Source organism: Chiroxiphia lanceolata, chromosome 15 (assembly GCF_009829145.1).
Source record: "Chiroxiphia lanceolata isolate bChiLan1 chromosome 15, bChiLan1.pri, whole genome shotgun sequence".
NCBI classification, from domain to species: domain Eukaryota; kingdom Metazoa; phylum Chordata; class Aves; order Passeriformes; family Pipridae; genus Chiroxiphia; species Chiroxiphia lanceolata.
The window spans coordinates 11505742-11523525 of NC_045651.1; the positions used below are offsets into that span (position 1 = coordinate 11505742).

Genomic DNA, 17784 nt, shown 5'->3' on the forward strand with positions numbered 1-17784 from the left:
CAATATATGATTCTTGCTAGGCAAATCTAGTAATTTCACCCCGTAGCTTTCATAAAAAATTAGGGCTCAAGACATGCATTCCTTGCATCTTCAGCACCTCCACTGGTGGCAGAGAGTGGGCTGGGTGGGAAGAGAATAAATCCTCTGGTTCTTAGTTGCTGAAGGAAAAATTGTTTTCAGGAAGAAAATATCACGCTGTCTATCATGTTTGTAATAACACTGATGAACACAGTGGAACTGCTTCAAACACTGGCCTATTGCATTTTTAGTTCAAGTAAAGAGCAGTCACTAGGGAAACTCAGGAGATCTATGTGTTAGATTTGTCATTTGACTCAGCTCTTCATTTTTCTTATTCCTTGACACATGCATGTGGTGTCTGTTGGGCCATTGAATGGCAATAAAATGTAGGAATTACATTTTTTCAGATATCCCCATTTCTAATTTAAAAAAAATGACACAATGTCACAGTTTGATTTTAAAAATGGAAATTCAGTGCACAAGAGCATTTTTAAGTGTGGGATTAAAGTGAGACCAGAAAAGCAAGGAAATTCTGGGGTTAGCCTTGGAAGGGCCTTTCTTGCTCAGACCTTTCTGTGCAGGCTCTCACTGTCCCACCCGCTTCCGTTTTCCATCACTTGTGGGAATAAACACTCCAGGGAAAGTCAGTGGAAAGAAAACTTTAAAAAAAGCAAGCCAAATTCACAACAACAACAACAACAAATAGGTCAAATGCTTGCATGTTTTCATTTAAGGAGCTTTAATTAGCAAAGGAAAGGTCTTTTTCTTTTGAGAGATTTGCAAAACAGACTTTTTTTTCATTTGATGATGGGGTTTTGAAGTGGGGGTTTTTTTGGTGTCTTTGTAGACCAGCGATAGAGAGGCCACTATGCATAAGAGTTGGTGGGTAGGGTTTGCTTACACCCTGACATGTCAAGATATTGCTTTGTAACATCTTTCACTGTCAGTGCAGTAATGCAGGGCATTAGCAAGTCATTTTAGCACCTGAAGTTTGACATTACTATGGTCTCTCCTGTCCTATTCCCATCTCCTAGAGGCAATGTTTTATTTTGTAAGAGTCAGTCAGGGGCTTGTAGAAGAAATCACCCAGAGCTTGGAAACAGAAGCCATATATGTTAGTGGAGGCAAACACCCCGATCAGCTCTGTGGCAACATTTTGCCTCAGCAAGAGGCAGGAGCTCCTGCTTCCATCCCTTCAGAGAGTCCATGCTTGGTAACAGTGAGGAGCTGAAAGCCACAACTTTTTTGTGACTACTCTCAGTTGGAGTTGCTCAAACCCCATTCTGCTATTTCTCAGCAGCGTGTGCAGCCTTTCCCTGAGTGTTTCACTTAAAACAATCAAGACCAGATTTCTCCTCTGAGATAGGGATGGTCAGACCTGTGGACCTGAGGCAAATTTGTTTGTAGCCTTCAACCTTTTTTTGGTTTTGGTTACTTGAGCCCTTAGAGTCTTTTCCCTCTCCTTGCAGCCTTTTCCACTAGAAAAGCATAAGGGAAGTTCATAGGTCTAAGTGCTGCTTTCTCGTTGGTTCTGGGTCAAATAGAATGAAAAAGAAACAAGGACTGAAAAATAAAAGGAATAAATGAAACCATGAATGCATGGGAAACAAATTAACTGGATATGTTTTACATTCTGAATATTTCCATAATGCTTCTATGTAGCGTGTGTTTATTTTTCTTTGAATAATAATGTTAAAATGTGTCTAATTCAATTACTCTCTGCATTCGCTGAATGGGTTTTCCTTGGTGAAGAGTTCTCCTACACTACCCCAAGCTACGAATTCCATGTGATATTTGAACAGGTCCTTTTAATTGCTGATATTAAGTGTCGATCATTCTGCTGTAAGTTGGCAGCATGGCCAGAGAAACAAATTCCTCTCTCAGATACATCAGACAGTCATTCAATTAATGACCAAAGCTTTATTGACACAGTAGGAATTCATTATGTGAAATATTAAAAAAAGCCCTCCACTGACTAGTTAAAAAAAGAAGAGACTTTTAAAAGATAGTGTATTATCTACATGTGGTTATTAAAATTATTTGTGAAGAATTTGAAATTGTAGTTATGATAGGAACATTTTTTCTCACAGGCATAAGCAGCATTTTTGTTGAAAAATAATTTAGACTTTGAAAAGATGAATATAATGTACACATCCTTATTTCCTTTGACATTGTGCATTTTCTTGATTAAAAGCCTTAGATTTTATGAGTTATGGCTTTAGACTTGCTGAATAAAGAGCTTCATGGCTTATTCTGTTAGAGTCTAATTTGAAAGAAAGTTCTTCCTCAAGGGTTTAAGAAGTAATTCATAAAATGGTAAGAATAATAAATATTGTGCCTTAACTCATACACTAGGATAGATAGACAGATTTTGTACACCTGGGTGTAATTTTAGTTAATTCACACAAGAGACAGGCTGAAAGTTTATTGTTTGGAAGGAGAAAAATGGCTTAAATCTTGTATTTGCAAAAATGATTATATTAGCTTAAATGAAAATGCTACTCTATTAATGGCTTCAATAAGCTTTGCATTTGGAAAAGTATTTTAATAAAAAGTTACCTGAAGTTTACTGCAACTTAAAATATGTAAGTGAGGGAAAAGTACTTACCTTGATTTATATGTCTTTTGGAGGTGTAATTATTGGCTTTTTACTCACCTATGTAAAACAATGTACTTTTGTAAATGGATTTCTGGCCACTTTACTCCTTTTTTTTTTTCCACATAAAAAGTAAGCACTGTCAATCAAAGAATTTTAAGGTTTATTTCCTCTTTAGAAATGATTGATAGCCTTTTAGATTTACAAGTTGACAAGTTAAAGGGTTCTATTGGTATAATTATGTACTAAATTCACAGTCTTTCAATTTAAATGTCCTTTTAAAACCACAAGATTATCATACCTGTATTTTGAAAAGTGGGCCAGTCAGTTTGGGTTGGTATACAAATTGCTTCCATTAGCCTTGGGACCTATTTGAATTTAGCATAGTTTTTTAAAGTTAGTAGTACTTTCAATAGTACTTTTAAAATATAGGGTAATGGGAATGCATTTTAAGTACCATATGTGTTAGCTTGTTTTTAATGTATGGATGTCAAGAATACAAATAGAGAGTTTGTATTCCTTATCGATTCTTTTTTTCTAATCATGGGGAAAACCCCCATAATTTGAATTAGAGCACTGGGAAATGTGTTATTATGAATGGGCTTCAACAGCAGAGAGCAGTCACAGGTACTGGGGCAGAGGAAAGCCCTGGAGGAAGCTGCTGTCTGACCTTGGCCATCAGCTGCCACTGACCGTGGCCTGAGCTCTGGCTCTCCTGCAATGCTTGGAGATCAGAATATCCCCTTTGCTTTGGAGTTTTGCCAGCTCCTGACACAAAACTGGTGTGGCTTTAGCACTGAAGGTGGGGTTAAGTATGTAAACAGATCTCTTTCTTTGAGGGATTACTGATTACTTTTGACTTGGCTTGTAAATGAACAAGGAATGGAGGACTGATATTGTCCACTCTGTGGTTACATGCTCAGGCAACTAAAGATTTCCTTTTTTTTTCTTTTTCCTATTTATCTAATATTGAAAGGGTTGAACGGTTATAGAGTAATAACTGATATTTAACAACTACAGTTTAGGACCCAATCCTGCAGATTGCTGTGTGCAGCCTCTCCCCAGCGCTCAGCTAAAGCTGAAGCTATTTGAAGCAAAAAGTTTTCACTATCTCTCATAGGATGTGTGATGCCTTGTGAGATTGGACCATAAAGTTAACATTTTTTTTGGTCATTTAGTTCAGAAAATACTCAGAGGAAATACTCTGTGGATTTCAAATGTGTTGAATGTGTGGGAAGATATGAGAAAATGACTGCTAACTCTGGGGGGATTTCAGAACTGGCCTCCATTTATAATACTGCAGAATTTAGTAACTACTTTCCCAAAGGATCTAAAGGGAAAATGGCCATAAACTAGACTGAATTAGAGAAGAAACACATTTGGCAGAACCATGCTAAAAATCTTTGAACATATTTGCAGAAGAAATGTAAATTTGAACTGCAGGGTTTTTTTAATCTTATCAGTGAACAGTTATTTTGATAATAAATATAAATAGCAGTAGTGTTAATTTATTGTAAAACTTGAAGATGGTTTAAACTAAGCATATCCACAAGAAGCCTTGTAAGTAACTTGAAGGTAATGAAACCAGGGGCTTGCAAACCAAGGTACTGTAAACTGATATTTTCTGCAAAACTGTGTAACAGAGAGGTCAAGGTGTGAAAGGAATCGTGGAAAAAAGGCCCAACCATCCCAAAACTGGAAAGGGCAGGGGAAAAGCCTTATTCTTACCCCTTCCGTATGATAACCTGAATATAAATAAAAGATCAGATTCAGATATTTCCAATGAAAGGAAATGCATGGAAAAACTCCAATGAAACAAGGCGACTAGAGGGATGCCATGACCTCTGGGGTAATAAAAAGCTCAGAAAGTAGAATCCTGGTTCTGCTGGACCACGTTCCTCTCCAGCCAGTCCCCATCAGCCACACACTTGTGGTTCACCACTGTCAGGCAGGTCCACATCCCCCTACACCACATTGCTCTGCCTCAATTTGCAGTAGCATTGCTGGATTTGCTTGTGGAGGTGGGATGTACTGAAGGTCCAGAAGGAGATAAAAATCTGACCCTTTGGTTGCCAGCAGGACCATTTGCTGTAGAAACGTGGTTTGAAAAAAGTAATAATTTAAAGGGATTGTTTTGTGGGCTTGTTATGGCACACCAATTAATTAAAAACAAGCCAGGGATTATATAATAGTTTCATGATCACATGAAGGTCTTTAATTTTAGGAGTACAAAAAATGTTCTATTCACTTAAAACATGGAAGTATGGACAGGTTGTGCCATGTTGATCAGTGTGATGGAGCTGTGTAACTTGCTGTGGGATAAGCAACACTGAGCCACATGAGGGTGCTTACACAAGTGAGGCTGGGATATATAGTTTGATGCTAATTCTCTTTGCAATACTCTAATAGCATTGTTCTAGCCACATAATAAAGTTCATAATAAGACCTTCCTAAAGGTGTAAGATATATTCATAAATTAGTAAGCAGATCTTGTGCAAGAAATAATTGTGCTTGCAGTTGATAAGCTAAGACAATAAGAAAGACTTTAAAGTGACTCAAAAACTGAAAAAAAAATTTTTTTTTCCACCAAAAAAAGGCTGAAAATATAAAAATCCGGATTGGAATTGTTGGGGTTTTTTTCCATTTAACTCAAAAAATTGCAAATAAATTGCTGTGGAAAATTTCACCATCTCTATTGGCATGGGAGAGTCAAGATGCATTGTTGTTTAGAGATGCTCAAGAATGCTTGACTGTTGTTCCAGTTCACCAAAGCACTTAGGAAATTTTAAGCACGTGTTGAAGTCTCACTAACATCTGAGTTTTAAAGTGATCATATGACTGGAAATATAGCTAGAAGGTCATTCAATGCAGTCCCCTGTAATTATAGGCAATCATATAAAAAACATAATATGCTCAAATTTGCTTTGTTGAAAGCAAATGGGTTTAAGTATGTGCTTACAGATAAGCATGTGCTTAAAGGCTTGACACAATCAGAGCTTCCATTAATGCAGTGTTCCACTTCCACTATTTCTATCCTCCATTTTATTGGACAAGGACTAGAGAAAGATGAAGTAAAAATATAGATTTTTATTTTTTTTTAATTCATTAAATCTTTTGGATCAGTTTAGTGCAGATTGGAGCCTGAGCTGCTGAAGTCAGTGTTGATGAGTAAAAAATGAAACTTCTGCCAAGATAAATGCATGTATTTCACAACAAAATCATTTGTGAACATTGCACATGGAGCATATTATACGTATAATCAAGTCTGGAACAAGAAAGGCTCCTGAATAGTTACTGCTTTGGTCTTCCAATCACAAGGGACCTTCCTCATAATATATAAGGAGGAAAAACCCAACATGAAACATGGGGTGTAAAGTATTTATCAAATTAATGTTATTGTACCTTTCAGACGTAATAGTTGCTTCCTATTTGGAAGATGTATGCAACATTCCAAAATTTTTCCAGCAACCTTGTTGTAGGAACTGAAGTGGTAAGGTTTGGTTTGCTGTTTGAACGAAAGCCCCAGAAACAACCTCAAATAGTGCTTGAACCAAAATGTCACAGTGTGTGCTGATTTCAGTAAAAGGGGATTGTGCTGTGGTCCTTCCTCGGTCTCTCAATGCCTTTGCCCATTGTCACAGTCCAGCGGAGCCGCTTGCGATGCCTTTGTCACATCACGATGTTGTTTGTTGTTGTTTCAGCTCTGAACGAACCCACCATTGACTATGGTTTCCAAAGGTTACAGAAGGTTATCCCCCGGCACCCTGGTGACCCCGAACGCTTGCCAAAGGTCAGCACAAAGTTTATTGTTTTATTAAATATGGTAAAGATGGTTACTGCATGTTTTTGTCTGAAAGTGCAAGACTCTATAAACGTGATGGTCCTGTTTTGGTACCCAACCCAGATAAGCTGAAACAGAGGCATGACCAAGAAAACCCAATCAGCAACTTCCACTGCAGGCTTAGGAGACTTCTGTGACCTTCTCAGTCACAGCTAACTCAAACAGCTCTTGCCTTTGTTAAAAGCAAATCTTTCTTTGTTCTAAAGTACTTAAAATGAACAAATTTCTGGTTACTCTTTTTGGACTTGAACAGCTTATTCATAGGAGGATGATGCTTTTTGGTTTTGGTATCACAGCAGTACTTGCCAGCATAAATCTGAGAACTTCACCATTGATAAGATCGAGTTATTTGGATCTTGAGGGAATGTGTGTCCATTGCTGCTGCACCATGTATTGGTTTAGGATAATAATGGTTATATATACTGTTTTATTTCAGGATTGCTAATATAATTAAAGCACTGTGTAGTGAAGTGATGTTTGTTCCCATGAAAATTAGTGAGTGGTTTTTGTTGATTTCTGTCGAGTAAAAGCTATGAGAGAAAAAACATAGTTCACGTATGTGAAAACACTGTCTGGGACTGCACTCAGGTCTCTTCTTGCTACCTTGCAAGAATTTGCTGTGAGTTTTGTGATATACTGGAGAAAGAGATGGGATATTTGAAAAAGTGTTGCTTGCTGCCACAGGAACTCTGAGCTGGAGTCACTGTCTGTGAGGAGCTGCCACCACGTATTTATCTACTCTAACATCAGGGCTGTTCCTGAGCGAGCTGGGGAGACAGAACACTCCCTATGGAAAGGAAGATGTGAATTTGCAGACCCAAGACACATAACAAATTAATTGTTGAGTTAATGCATGTCCAGGATAGCCTTTGTGACTGGGTAGTACTTGTGACCTTTCTTCTGTAACTTCCTGACATGTCCGTAGGTTTTCATCAGGGATTGTTGTAGACTAAAAATGGTTAAATTTCTAAAGTGTTTCAAAGGTGAGATTTCACGAACACTGTAAATTAATTTATTTAATTTCTTGACAGAAGTAAAATTCAGTGAGTGACTTTTTTACAGGCCAGGCTTACTCGGTCTTTTATCTTTGCCTAGGAAGGCTGCAGACTCTGGTTTTGGGGTCACTGGTGTGTTGTCCTTCTCTCTTACCACCACAGAAACATGCCGTCCTGGAGAGTTACATTTTCCATTGGCTCTGTTCACCCTCTGCAAGCTGTCCCTTTCCCTGACTTTTGGACAGATTTGCAGCAGGACACAGCTTTCACGGCTTGTCAAATTTCCATCCAGAAGTGCAACCCTTTCCAAAGAAAGAGAGCATCCTTCTGTGGGGGCTTTTTTTCATCTGTATTGGGCATCTGCTGCCAAATGTGCTTGTGGAGAAAAATTGTTTCTGAGAAAAGAAGAAGCCAACCTTCAATATGCACCAGGTATTTGCAAGGCCCAAAAGTAATGCTGCAAAACTCCTGAACCTGACATTCCAGCTGACTTGTGGATGGCCATGGCTTTCATCTAAATTAGGAAATTTAAATAAGACTGAGCAATTCCGAGTTGGGATATGAAGCTGGGGGTTGTAGTGCATCACCAACCTCTGTAGGTGTTGGGCCCCCTTTCTGACACCCCTGGCATGAACGGGGTCCCTAGGAATGCTTCTCTGTGCTGATATGGGAATGCAGCCACCAGGTTGAGCACCCTCTTCTTTCCCATTTAGACTGAGACTGTTACCACATGTTTCTACTCCCCAGTGTCATGGGACATAAAAGCAGGCAGAAAGAGAGTTTCATCTAGCTCTGTATCCCAGCATCAACATTTAGCAGGTATTTATGGATATTTGAGAATGAAGTTTAGTCCTAAATCATCTGTCCCCTATACACCCTCTTGGCTTAATGTGTTTGTTTGGACTGTCTTTTAAACTATTTTTTCAAATCTTTAAATCAAGGGAAATTGTGGTTATGTGTGCAGAGGTATGATGTTATGGCCAAAAAAAAGATTACTGCTTAAGGGTTGAACAAACTCAGTGAAGAAACACTGTGGAAGCTTAGAGGGAAACAGGACGAAGAGAGGACCTTTTTTTTTTGTCTTTGGGTAATTCCTTCTATGCAAGCTTGAAGGTTGGACCTCAAGTTCAAGACTCATTAATATGCCATGCACAGAGGCTGAATGCAGCAGGGCTTGGCACATGTCGACTTCTGTATTTGAGGTACTGATGGTTCAATTCCCAGCATTGCTCGCTGGCTCCAGGATCACAATCAAGGACGCAGTGAGTCTGTGCTGGGTGAGCACAGCACAGTGCTCTTCCCCATGTCATTAAACCAGGAAGGGCTTTGGCAGTATTCCACTATAGACAATTCTCAGTGGCTACTTAGAAGAGTGTTGGAAGCCATATGGCTTCCACAGTGGAACCACAGGCAGAGAGGGCAAATGTTTGAGAGAAGCAGCAGAGAGGAGATCAACGCTCAAAGCTTTCAATACACTTTCCTCCATTTTCCCCATTGTCCTGCCAGTGCATCATCACTTTCTGTTCACTAAAAAGCTTGTGCTTATGCATTAAATAAATAAAACAAAACACATTTCTCTAATTGCTGCTAGGGTTTGTGGCCATTATTCCATTGAAACACTGCTGATGAATTAGAGATCTTTCAAGAAGTAGAAATGGTTACAATTGTTGTGTTCATAAGGTCATATTGTCCTTCCCATGGACCATCCAGAGCATTCTGCAGTGTGACTTATCCCTGCAGTCAAGGAGAACTGTTGAGGCCATCAACTGAGTGTTAGCACATGCTCTGCCCTCCAGAGCTGGTGAGTTAACAGCATTTCTAAAACCATTGAGGCTATTTCAGAAGTTTGATCTCTAGTAGTTTAGAACCAATATTTTCAGAAGTGCTCATTATTTATGCCTGGGTTGAATTTTTTTTTTAAAATGTTCCGGCTATCTGCTGATAGCAGGCAAAGAAAAAAAGCCAGGTTTATTTTTTTTTTTCTCCTTTTCAGTACTTCAGTAGCCAAATTCCAGGGGAGAATGTCCTCCCATAGTGAGGAGAATGGGAGCACCTGGGAACTAGGGTCTTTGAGCTGCTGGACTGACTGCTGATGTAGAAATGTATTTAAAGTGAAATTGAAATATGTAGTTTCTGGAGAAGAGTGGGAGCTGATGTTGGCAGCTGGGCTATGGAGCCAGCTCTGAGCCAGAATCCTGTTCCCTTGTACAGAGAAGGTCAGGGAAAGCAGCCAGTGGAGGGATGTCACTAGCAGATGTGCATGTCTGTACATATACACCCACATGCACAAGCATATACACCAAGAGGAGAGACAAGAGGCAGTGGGATTAGCACCCAAAGCTTGGAGTGAGATCAAGTACCGGGAGTGTGCTGGGCAGTGTAGTCTTTCCTTTCTAATACAGACAGGAGGCAGATCAGAGGAAACAAGAGATCTCTGGGGAGAAGTGAAAAGGAATACCGTGATGTTAATGTTATGAAAGTGTATCATCCTGTAGGAGCAGTCTGTAGAGAGCCTGCCTGTGGAGCTGGGGAATAACCCTGCACACGTGTGTGCACCATTTCCATCTCATGTGTTCCCATTTGTGCACACAAATGAACACGTGTTGTTGGTTCTTGTGTACAAAACTGCAGTGGAGATCACTGAAGAGTTCAGATCCCAACAACATGTTGAGTTTATTAAGGTTCATTCATGTAACCACCCTACAATCCTTAAAATAAATCCCTGGCAGATACGTTGCAATTCTGCACTTTTGTTAAAACTCTGCAGCTATAGCTGTAAAACAGCTTCAACTGTGAGCTAGATTTGAAACACATCCATCCTAAATGATTTAATAGCAACGATTCCTCTTTATATGCAATTTTCTGGACTTTATTTGCCATTTTCACCACTCTTACAACTCATCACTTGTGTTTAGATTAAGCATCGAGATTGTTCACTCTGTGTTTGAGAAGCAAGTCATTGCATTGACCCCCTCTGTGATCTGACGTCTTCTCCCTTCCCAGTCTGTAGCTTCAATGCTTTCTAGGACACCCCTTATCCGTCCTGAAAGGGACCTTTACTTCTGGTTTCTCTTCATGTAGATGAAAGTGGAGCCTCTCTCTCTCTAATGCACAGGGGCCTCCCTGCTGAGCAGAGAGAGCAGGTAACCAGGATCCCTCTTCCCTTCGGCTCCTTTTCTTTGGTCAGTCATTAACCCCCCCCTCTCCCCAGACATATTCCACCTCCTCATTTAGGACACTAATAGAAGACATGTGGTTATTAGGAATCAGTGACTGGCAAAAGCAGTTGTCTTTTTCGATATGAAATCCCACAGATCTGCCCTTTATCCATCATGACATGGGTATTGTTTATATTGCAAATAAAGGTTGTCTCTAAACGTGGGTGGTTGGCCGAGGCTCGCTACTGGAGGTTAAAATAGCAATGAAGACAAGGCAGCTCAGGTTTGCTGCTTCACATAGACCCAATGGAAATTCCAGAAAGGATCTCCATCTGCTAACTCAACATACTGGGCATTTTAACCCAAGTTAGTAATTTTCAGCTAAGAAAACACTTTTTTTTTTTTTTTATCCCCACCCAGTGAAACAGGAGAGTTGTTAGAAAACTTTTATACTAAGTATGAGCAGGGAAGGGGAGCATGTGAAGAGGAGCTATGGAAGTTCATCTGTACAGCACGGAGGGCATGGGATGTGCTTGGAGGTTTCTACATTCCACTCTAAAATTTATAGGAATGTGAGACCAGAGTTAATGTTGCTATTGAATCCTTAACAGTTGTGTTGTTTTTGTTTTTTTTTTAATTTCCTAACAATTTGAGCATTTAGTTGATTGAGGGTCTTGTGTAGGTTTTTGAGGTTTGGTATTTTATTTATCCTATTGAAAAGGTTTAAGGAGAGAGTTTCAAAGCTTTTTGAGAAGATGACCAAAATGCCAAGGTAACTGTGAAAGTATCACCCTTATGGTGTGGTGGATGTCAGAGGCGTGTCTGGGAATCTGCAAAGAGTCTGAAATGAGGGAGATAAGGGACAGAGCCACAGCCACATCTCGCTGAAGGGCAGAGCCACACACACATGGCTGGCAAGGAGCCCTTTCCTTTCTGAAGGTCAACAGTGTGCATACACATTTCAGTGAGCTTTCTTTATAAGTGGGTCAGCATTTACTCAGCAAATGAGCAGATGGTGTAATTTAGAATCTATGACAAAACTTTTAATAGATCAGGGCTAATATGATGACAAGGAGCTCTGCACCATTCTCCATTCCCAATTTCTGCTTTGCCTTGGGGTAAAAATCATGCCTGGGATTGGGTTTTCTGGTCTGCACATTCCATCTGAGCGACTTGAACCACTTGTTTGAACATCCTGTAAGAGGGATCCCCACATTTCTCTGTTCCTGTATCCTTATACTTGTTGGTTTTAAATACAACAATTAACAGGAAGACACCAAACAGGTAAACACGGTCCCTTTGAGGACCAGAGTTTTTGAAGGAAAAAGCCACAGTTTGAAGAAAGTAACAAAGGCTGCATTTGTGTATTTTGCTCCATGGAGCTGAAAATATCTGGTAAATTGATCCCGTGGGAGTAATAAATACACATTACTTTATCTTGTACTTCATGTCCTATACCCCTGAGCCTTGATAGAACAACACCACTTAATAGACTTAAAAAAGAGTAATTACAGTCATTGGTTGTGTGATATTTCAGCCCTTCCAGCCCTGCCTGACCTTCTAATTTAGCTCACCGTGTCTAACTAATGCATTTATATTCATCTTTTATGAAGCATGTGTAGTACAAAATTGACTTTGCAGCCTTTAGCAAGCTGTCTTACCAGGTTTAGGATTGGGTTAGTACAGCGTACTGTATAGCATATGTACATTTACAGCAGAATTTTGCACGCATATGGCTCTGATCATCTATTACTTTTTATCCTTTTGGAAATAAAATAAAAAATATTTATTCCATTTCATCCTCCCCTCCCCTTTCTAAAGCTTTTTTTTTTTTTTATTGCGGCATTATTTACAGCTAAACATGCAGGCAAGAGGATGCAAGCATTTTTAAAATGATTACCACTAATGTTTCTACTTGTCAGAAGTGCTTAAATTTTCCTGCACTTTGTCTAAAAACTTAGCACTTTTACCTTTTAAGAATTACAAATTTCTAAGATCTTACCAAACTGATTTACAAACACAGCTGACAGTTTGTGATGAATGATGTTGAAAAATGTACAATATGTTTCTCTGTCATTTCTGTGCATGTATATATTAAGAAGAAGATTAAGAAGAGAGAGAACCCCCCTCTGAAAGAAACCCTTGAGTTAGAGAGCACACACACAAATCTCTCTCCTGTGTTTCCTCATAACTTCCCGCTCACTTCACTCATCCAGTGGAGCACAATTGTTCTCTGTGCATTTTCTCCCACCATATGGTATCCTCATTACCATACACTAAGGGTCCATATGGGGAACTTGTGAAGTGAACTGTATTCATTTTAACTGCCAGATGAGCAGCCTTTTGCTTTGCAAGCTTAGCTTAAGTCATCTGCTGTCTTTATGTTGTTATGGCAACATAGCACCAATAAAAAATTCTAATCTACTGTAAGTGTCTGGGATCACAGTATTTTAAATGCTCATGGTAACTGTCCTCTGAGTGAGGCTGCTTGTTCTTTTAGTGGGACAAAGGGTTATTGTCAACTCCAGCAGGTGGCAGTAAAGAAATTGTTTCTTTTTTTTCAAGCATTTAAAAAAATATATATATTTTTCCTTTTTCCCCAGCTCCCTTCACCTCAGAAAGTCATAGAATTACTATGTGTGGTCAGTCCTTTACAATTTCTAGGATTTCTGATGCTCAGGTCAGAATCACAGGTAGTACTTTTAAGTTACAGCTCAAATATTAAAGGTAGCAAAGTATGAGACTGCAGAGGCAGCTCATGCACTTTATTGACAGAGATCCAGGCTCAAGTACCATCTCACCAGGATTCTGATGCCTCCATAGCCACACAGGTAATTCAGTTTTGGAGCTGTTTTCTAGCTACATTTCCAAACTCCTGAATCAAGCACAAAACTAATTAAGAATATTGTATAGTAATGGAAATAGGCAGCAGCATCCTTAAATATAAATCATTTTCACCTCTGCAGGCCACATGATATGTTACATCTCCCTCTCCCTATCTGCACCGAAAGTGAGCGTTTGTAGTCTCATCAGTTCATCAGTTCATCAGTTCACATTAGCCTCATGCTGAATATTTAAACACAGAACAATTTGAACACACCATGAAGAGAGGCAGTGACTGCACTTTCACTTGGAACAGCAAGAGCTCATCTAATAATAATTTAGTAAATCAGCCATTTAGTGGCTCAGTTGTACACTGTATTGTGCCAAATAATATTCAGTTCAACTGTATGCTGGTGAAATGGAAATTCAGACTCCAGTCACATGGCACATTTTTGCTCAATGGAGAGATGAAATGGAAAATCACCCTCCCAACAGACTGTTTGAATGTAGTGATTTATCAAAAATATAGCAGAGTGACAATATAAACAGCATTTGGTTGTATGGGGTACAATCTATTCTAATTAGGCTTTTATTATTGTGGTTTCTCCTGCACAGATTATTTGCTAATTCAGGAATTACATTTGCATCTTCAGTTTATTTTATATATGGGCAGAGAGCAGATCTATGTAGTTACTGCATAGTTACAATCCTGTAAGGCCCAGTCCTGGGAAGCCTGGAGAGCCCTTTATTGTCATATTTTGAGCCCTGGCTCACAGGGAACACCGTGCCCTGAGGAGCAATGGGGAAACACAGCTGCTGCCATGGATGTTACCTCATAGCATGAAAGCAATATCAAATTGATTTCTTTTCCCTTTTTAAGACTATCAGAATTTGTAGGGAACTGTAATATCTTAGACTAACTGATATAACTGGAATAAAACAGGGGTTTGGGTACCCATCCTTGTTTCCTGCATGCTGACTGTAGCTTTTCTTGCCTGTATCAGTGTCTCTAATAAAAGATATTACCTTAGCCTACAAAACTTGCCTTGGTTGTAACCATAGACCATTGTAACTTCAGCCAAACTGCTACACTTTAAGGCTGTCTCTGATGAAGATGGGGAAGAGAGAATATTTTCCTAGAAAGTGTGTTGTGAAGTTTAATTTGTTCCCATTAAAGTGGCGCTTTGAGATCTTTGAACGGAGGGCATTGCAGAAGTGTGAAGTAATGTCTGTAATCTCACCTACAGTTTCCATTTCTAGCCTAGTTTTAGGTGTTATGCGGTGGTTTACGTGGTGATGTGAAATATGATTGCCGTGTATTTCTCACAACACAGTCCAATTGAGTAGCAGAAAAAAACATCCTCCAAACCATCATGATGCCATTTAGCAGAGAGTGCTGGAAGCAATAGGATGCCTGTTGTCGTAATTCTTCTAAGAAATACAGAGCTTCACAATCTATACCCAGCTGCTGACACTAGAAAACTCAAACATTTTGGTAAAATGAATCAAGCAGTAATGTTTCTTTTATGAGATCTCAGAGGAAGGGAAGGTTTGGCACCATTTGGAGATCAGGCTCAGTGATCCATCATAGCAAAGGCAGCTGTCCTGGTGTGTCTCGTAGGTCACTCGATCGAACCGGTGGCTCTTACAACTATATTATTGCTTATGGAACAGTAATTGAGGCACCATGGTTAAAAATTACCTGGTCTAATAGGCAGTGAACAATTTGCACTCAATACAATTATAAGCCAAATCATTCATTTCATAACACTTGGACTAATTTATTTGTTGACCTTTTAATATCCATAGCTCTTCAGTAGCATTAACTGCAACTCGGACAAAATCTCTTGTTCATTTTACTTTCATTGATTTTTTTTTTCCCATTGAGGCAATAACAGTTGTTTGAGTACAACCTTTTCTTTCTGTTGTAAAAGTCAATCATGTAACTTATGGTGATATAACTCAACTGGACTGAAATGTCCTCGAAGTACAATAGCACGATCTCAACCTACTTGTACAAACACAGATATGCACTTGGGATTTATTTTAAAGATTTTTTTTGAATATATTTGTGACTATAGATGACAAATGATGCATCTGCTGAGAGGAGAATGAAAAAAAGAAGCATTTTTTAAAGTGGTGTCACATATATGTAACCCATTTTTTGTTCATATATTATGGGTGATCCAAGATACAGAAATTTCAGAGTTTGTTAATGTTGTTTTTTAGGATGGCCTAAGTGTCTTTAATGCTAGATTCACAATTTCACCTGGACATAGCATCTTGAAGTCCAAATATTTGGCAGAATAAAGAAGCTTAATTTTTCCAAATGTGAGCATCTGAGAAATAAAATGTGTGTAAAAGTATTTTTTAATAAGTAGGAAATAGTTAATACTAATATTTTTATAATCTGAATTTTCTTTCATTTTTTTGGCTTTAAACCATCATGAGAGCCAAGAGGTTGTTATGATCAAAAAAGTTACTGAAATGTTGATTTATTTTAAAAAAACAGTATTTTTGAAGTGATTCTTTAAAATATGTTGGTGTAGTGACAAGGGTAATACTTGTCCTTCACCACTGGAAAAAAGAGCCTGCTTTTATATTGTGGAGGTGTACACAGAAATATAGTGTTAACCCTGGATAAATTTAATTTCTCAAATACATGGTTATTCAACACTTATAATTGCTTGGGATAATTTTCACTGAATATTAAGACTGTAAATTAAAAATAATAGTATCAGGAACAAAATATCTTTTGTTTCTGATGAGAAAGTTGAAATTTTTTTAGAATATCTGATCGGAGTAACTTCATTGAAGTCATCTCTCTGAGCCAAGTTCTCTTTGTACAATAAAATACTGTAAGTCTTCTGAACACACAGTTATAAAATATGGTTGTTACACTCTTGGCATTTTATGCTTCCCTAGAAATTACCACTTGGTATCTACACCTAATCTCTGGCCTGTCTTTTCATTTCAATTGAGTCTGAAGTGGTCCTTGGCTGTAACGAGAATGCCCCTTTTCAAGAGAATTCTTTTAATTATACCGATGATAAAATGTAAGTGAAAGTCATTTGTAGGGGTTATGACTGAGCAGTGTTTTAACTGTAACACTAAAACCTACCAACGTTATTTCCAATCTCTATTTCACCATTTTTATGCATCCACTCTCCACAGAATATAGTGGAATATCATTGTAGGTCAGAATTTCAATGTGTCTTATTTTTTCAGTTTTCCTCATGCTATTAAAAGTAATCTGAACTCTCCATTTCTAACTACTCACTACCTCACTACTAACTACACTTCCTACCTGAAGCATACAAGCCAGAAAAGTGACAGTTTCACAGATCCTAATGAGCTGGAAATTTTGTTTGGTTTGCTTTACTTTGTTGGGGTTGTTTTATCTTTCATTAAAAGAAAGCATGGATGGGTCTTGAACTGAATGTGATTGGACACTTTTTGTTTTTTCTTTTACAGAAAAGAGATAACTTGGCATACTTAGATATTTATATGGGTAAATGCATTAATAAAGACCAACCCTGAAAATAAAATTGACAAAACACATATCTACAATTTACACTTTAATTGCTAGATAGTTCCTCTGATTTAACTCATAAGGAATTCTTGCTTTGCACTACCAAACATAATTATATCTCTCTGTAGATTTAAATGCAGTCAAGTGAATTATCATCATCATGATGCAACCCAATAGAGTCTAGAATTGACCTAATGTGAGACAAATTTAAAAGTGATACAACTTGACCTGTGTTTGGAAAGTCTCTGTGTATACAAATCATAGAAAATAGATCTCAACCTCTCTATTTGCCAAGTTAAATGTTTTTCACTCATATAGATCCATATTTTGATATCTACATTGTACCACACACAAGCCACATTTAATCTTTTTTTAATCACTCATATTCAGAGAATTTTTCTAATGGGCACAATAATATGATCTATAGAATAAAGCTTCTAAAATAACCTGTGCAGTATCTTTGAATGACAGTCATAGAATTTAGTGCCTCTGTTCATTTTTCCAAATTCTTTCAGAGTTTACCTAAGTCCAGACCCTTCAAATAATTCAAAACATTCATCTTCTTCCATAAGGGGATGTTGACAATTTCCCAAAAATATATGGGTATAAAATGGTCAGGAGAAGACTTTGAGTAATAACTCTTTTTTTCCCTTACAGTTCTCATCTGCAGCTGTTTTCCAAGAAATAGGAATATTAATACTAGCAAGAGGAAGAACTATCAGAAAATCTTACATATGTAAAACCAAAAAAAAACTCCCCAAGCCTAAAAACTTAATCTCAGTAAAGAACATCTACTTCAAAGTACTGTAGGTGCTGGTACA

At 38.3% G+C, this 17784-nt stretch overlaps 1 protein-coding gene across 8 annotated transcripts in view; it reads left to right on the plus strand.

The window, feature by feature from the left end:
• EBF1 (EBF transcription factor 1) overlaps positions 1-17784 on the plus strand; it is a 272939-nt gene that overhangs the window by 235038 nt on the left and 20117 nt on the right. For all 8 annotated transcript variants that reach the window (XM_032703203.1, XM_032703204.1, XM_032703205.1 and 5 more), the window contains exon 11: positions 6316-6404. In XM_032703203.1, coding sequence (XP_032559094.1) covers positions 6316-6404 — 89 coding nt within the window. The remainder of the gene's footprint in view (positions 1-6315; positions 6405-17784) is intronic.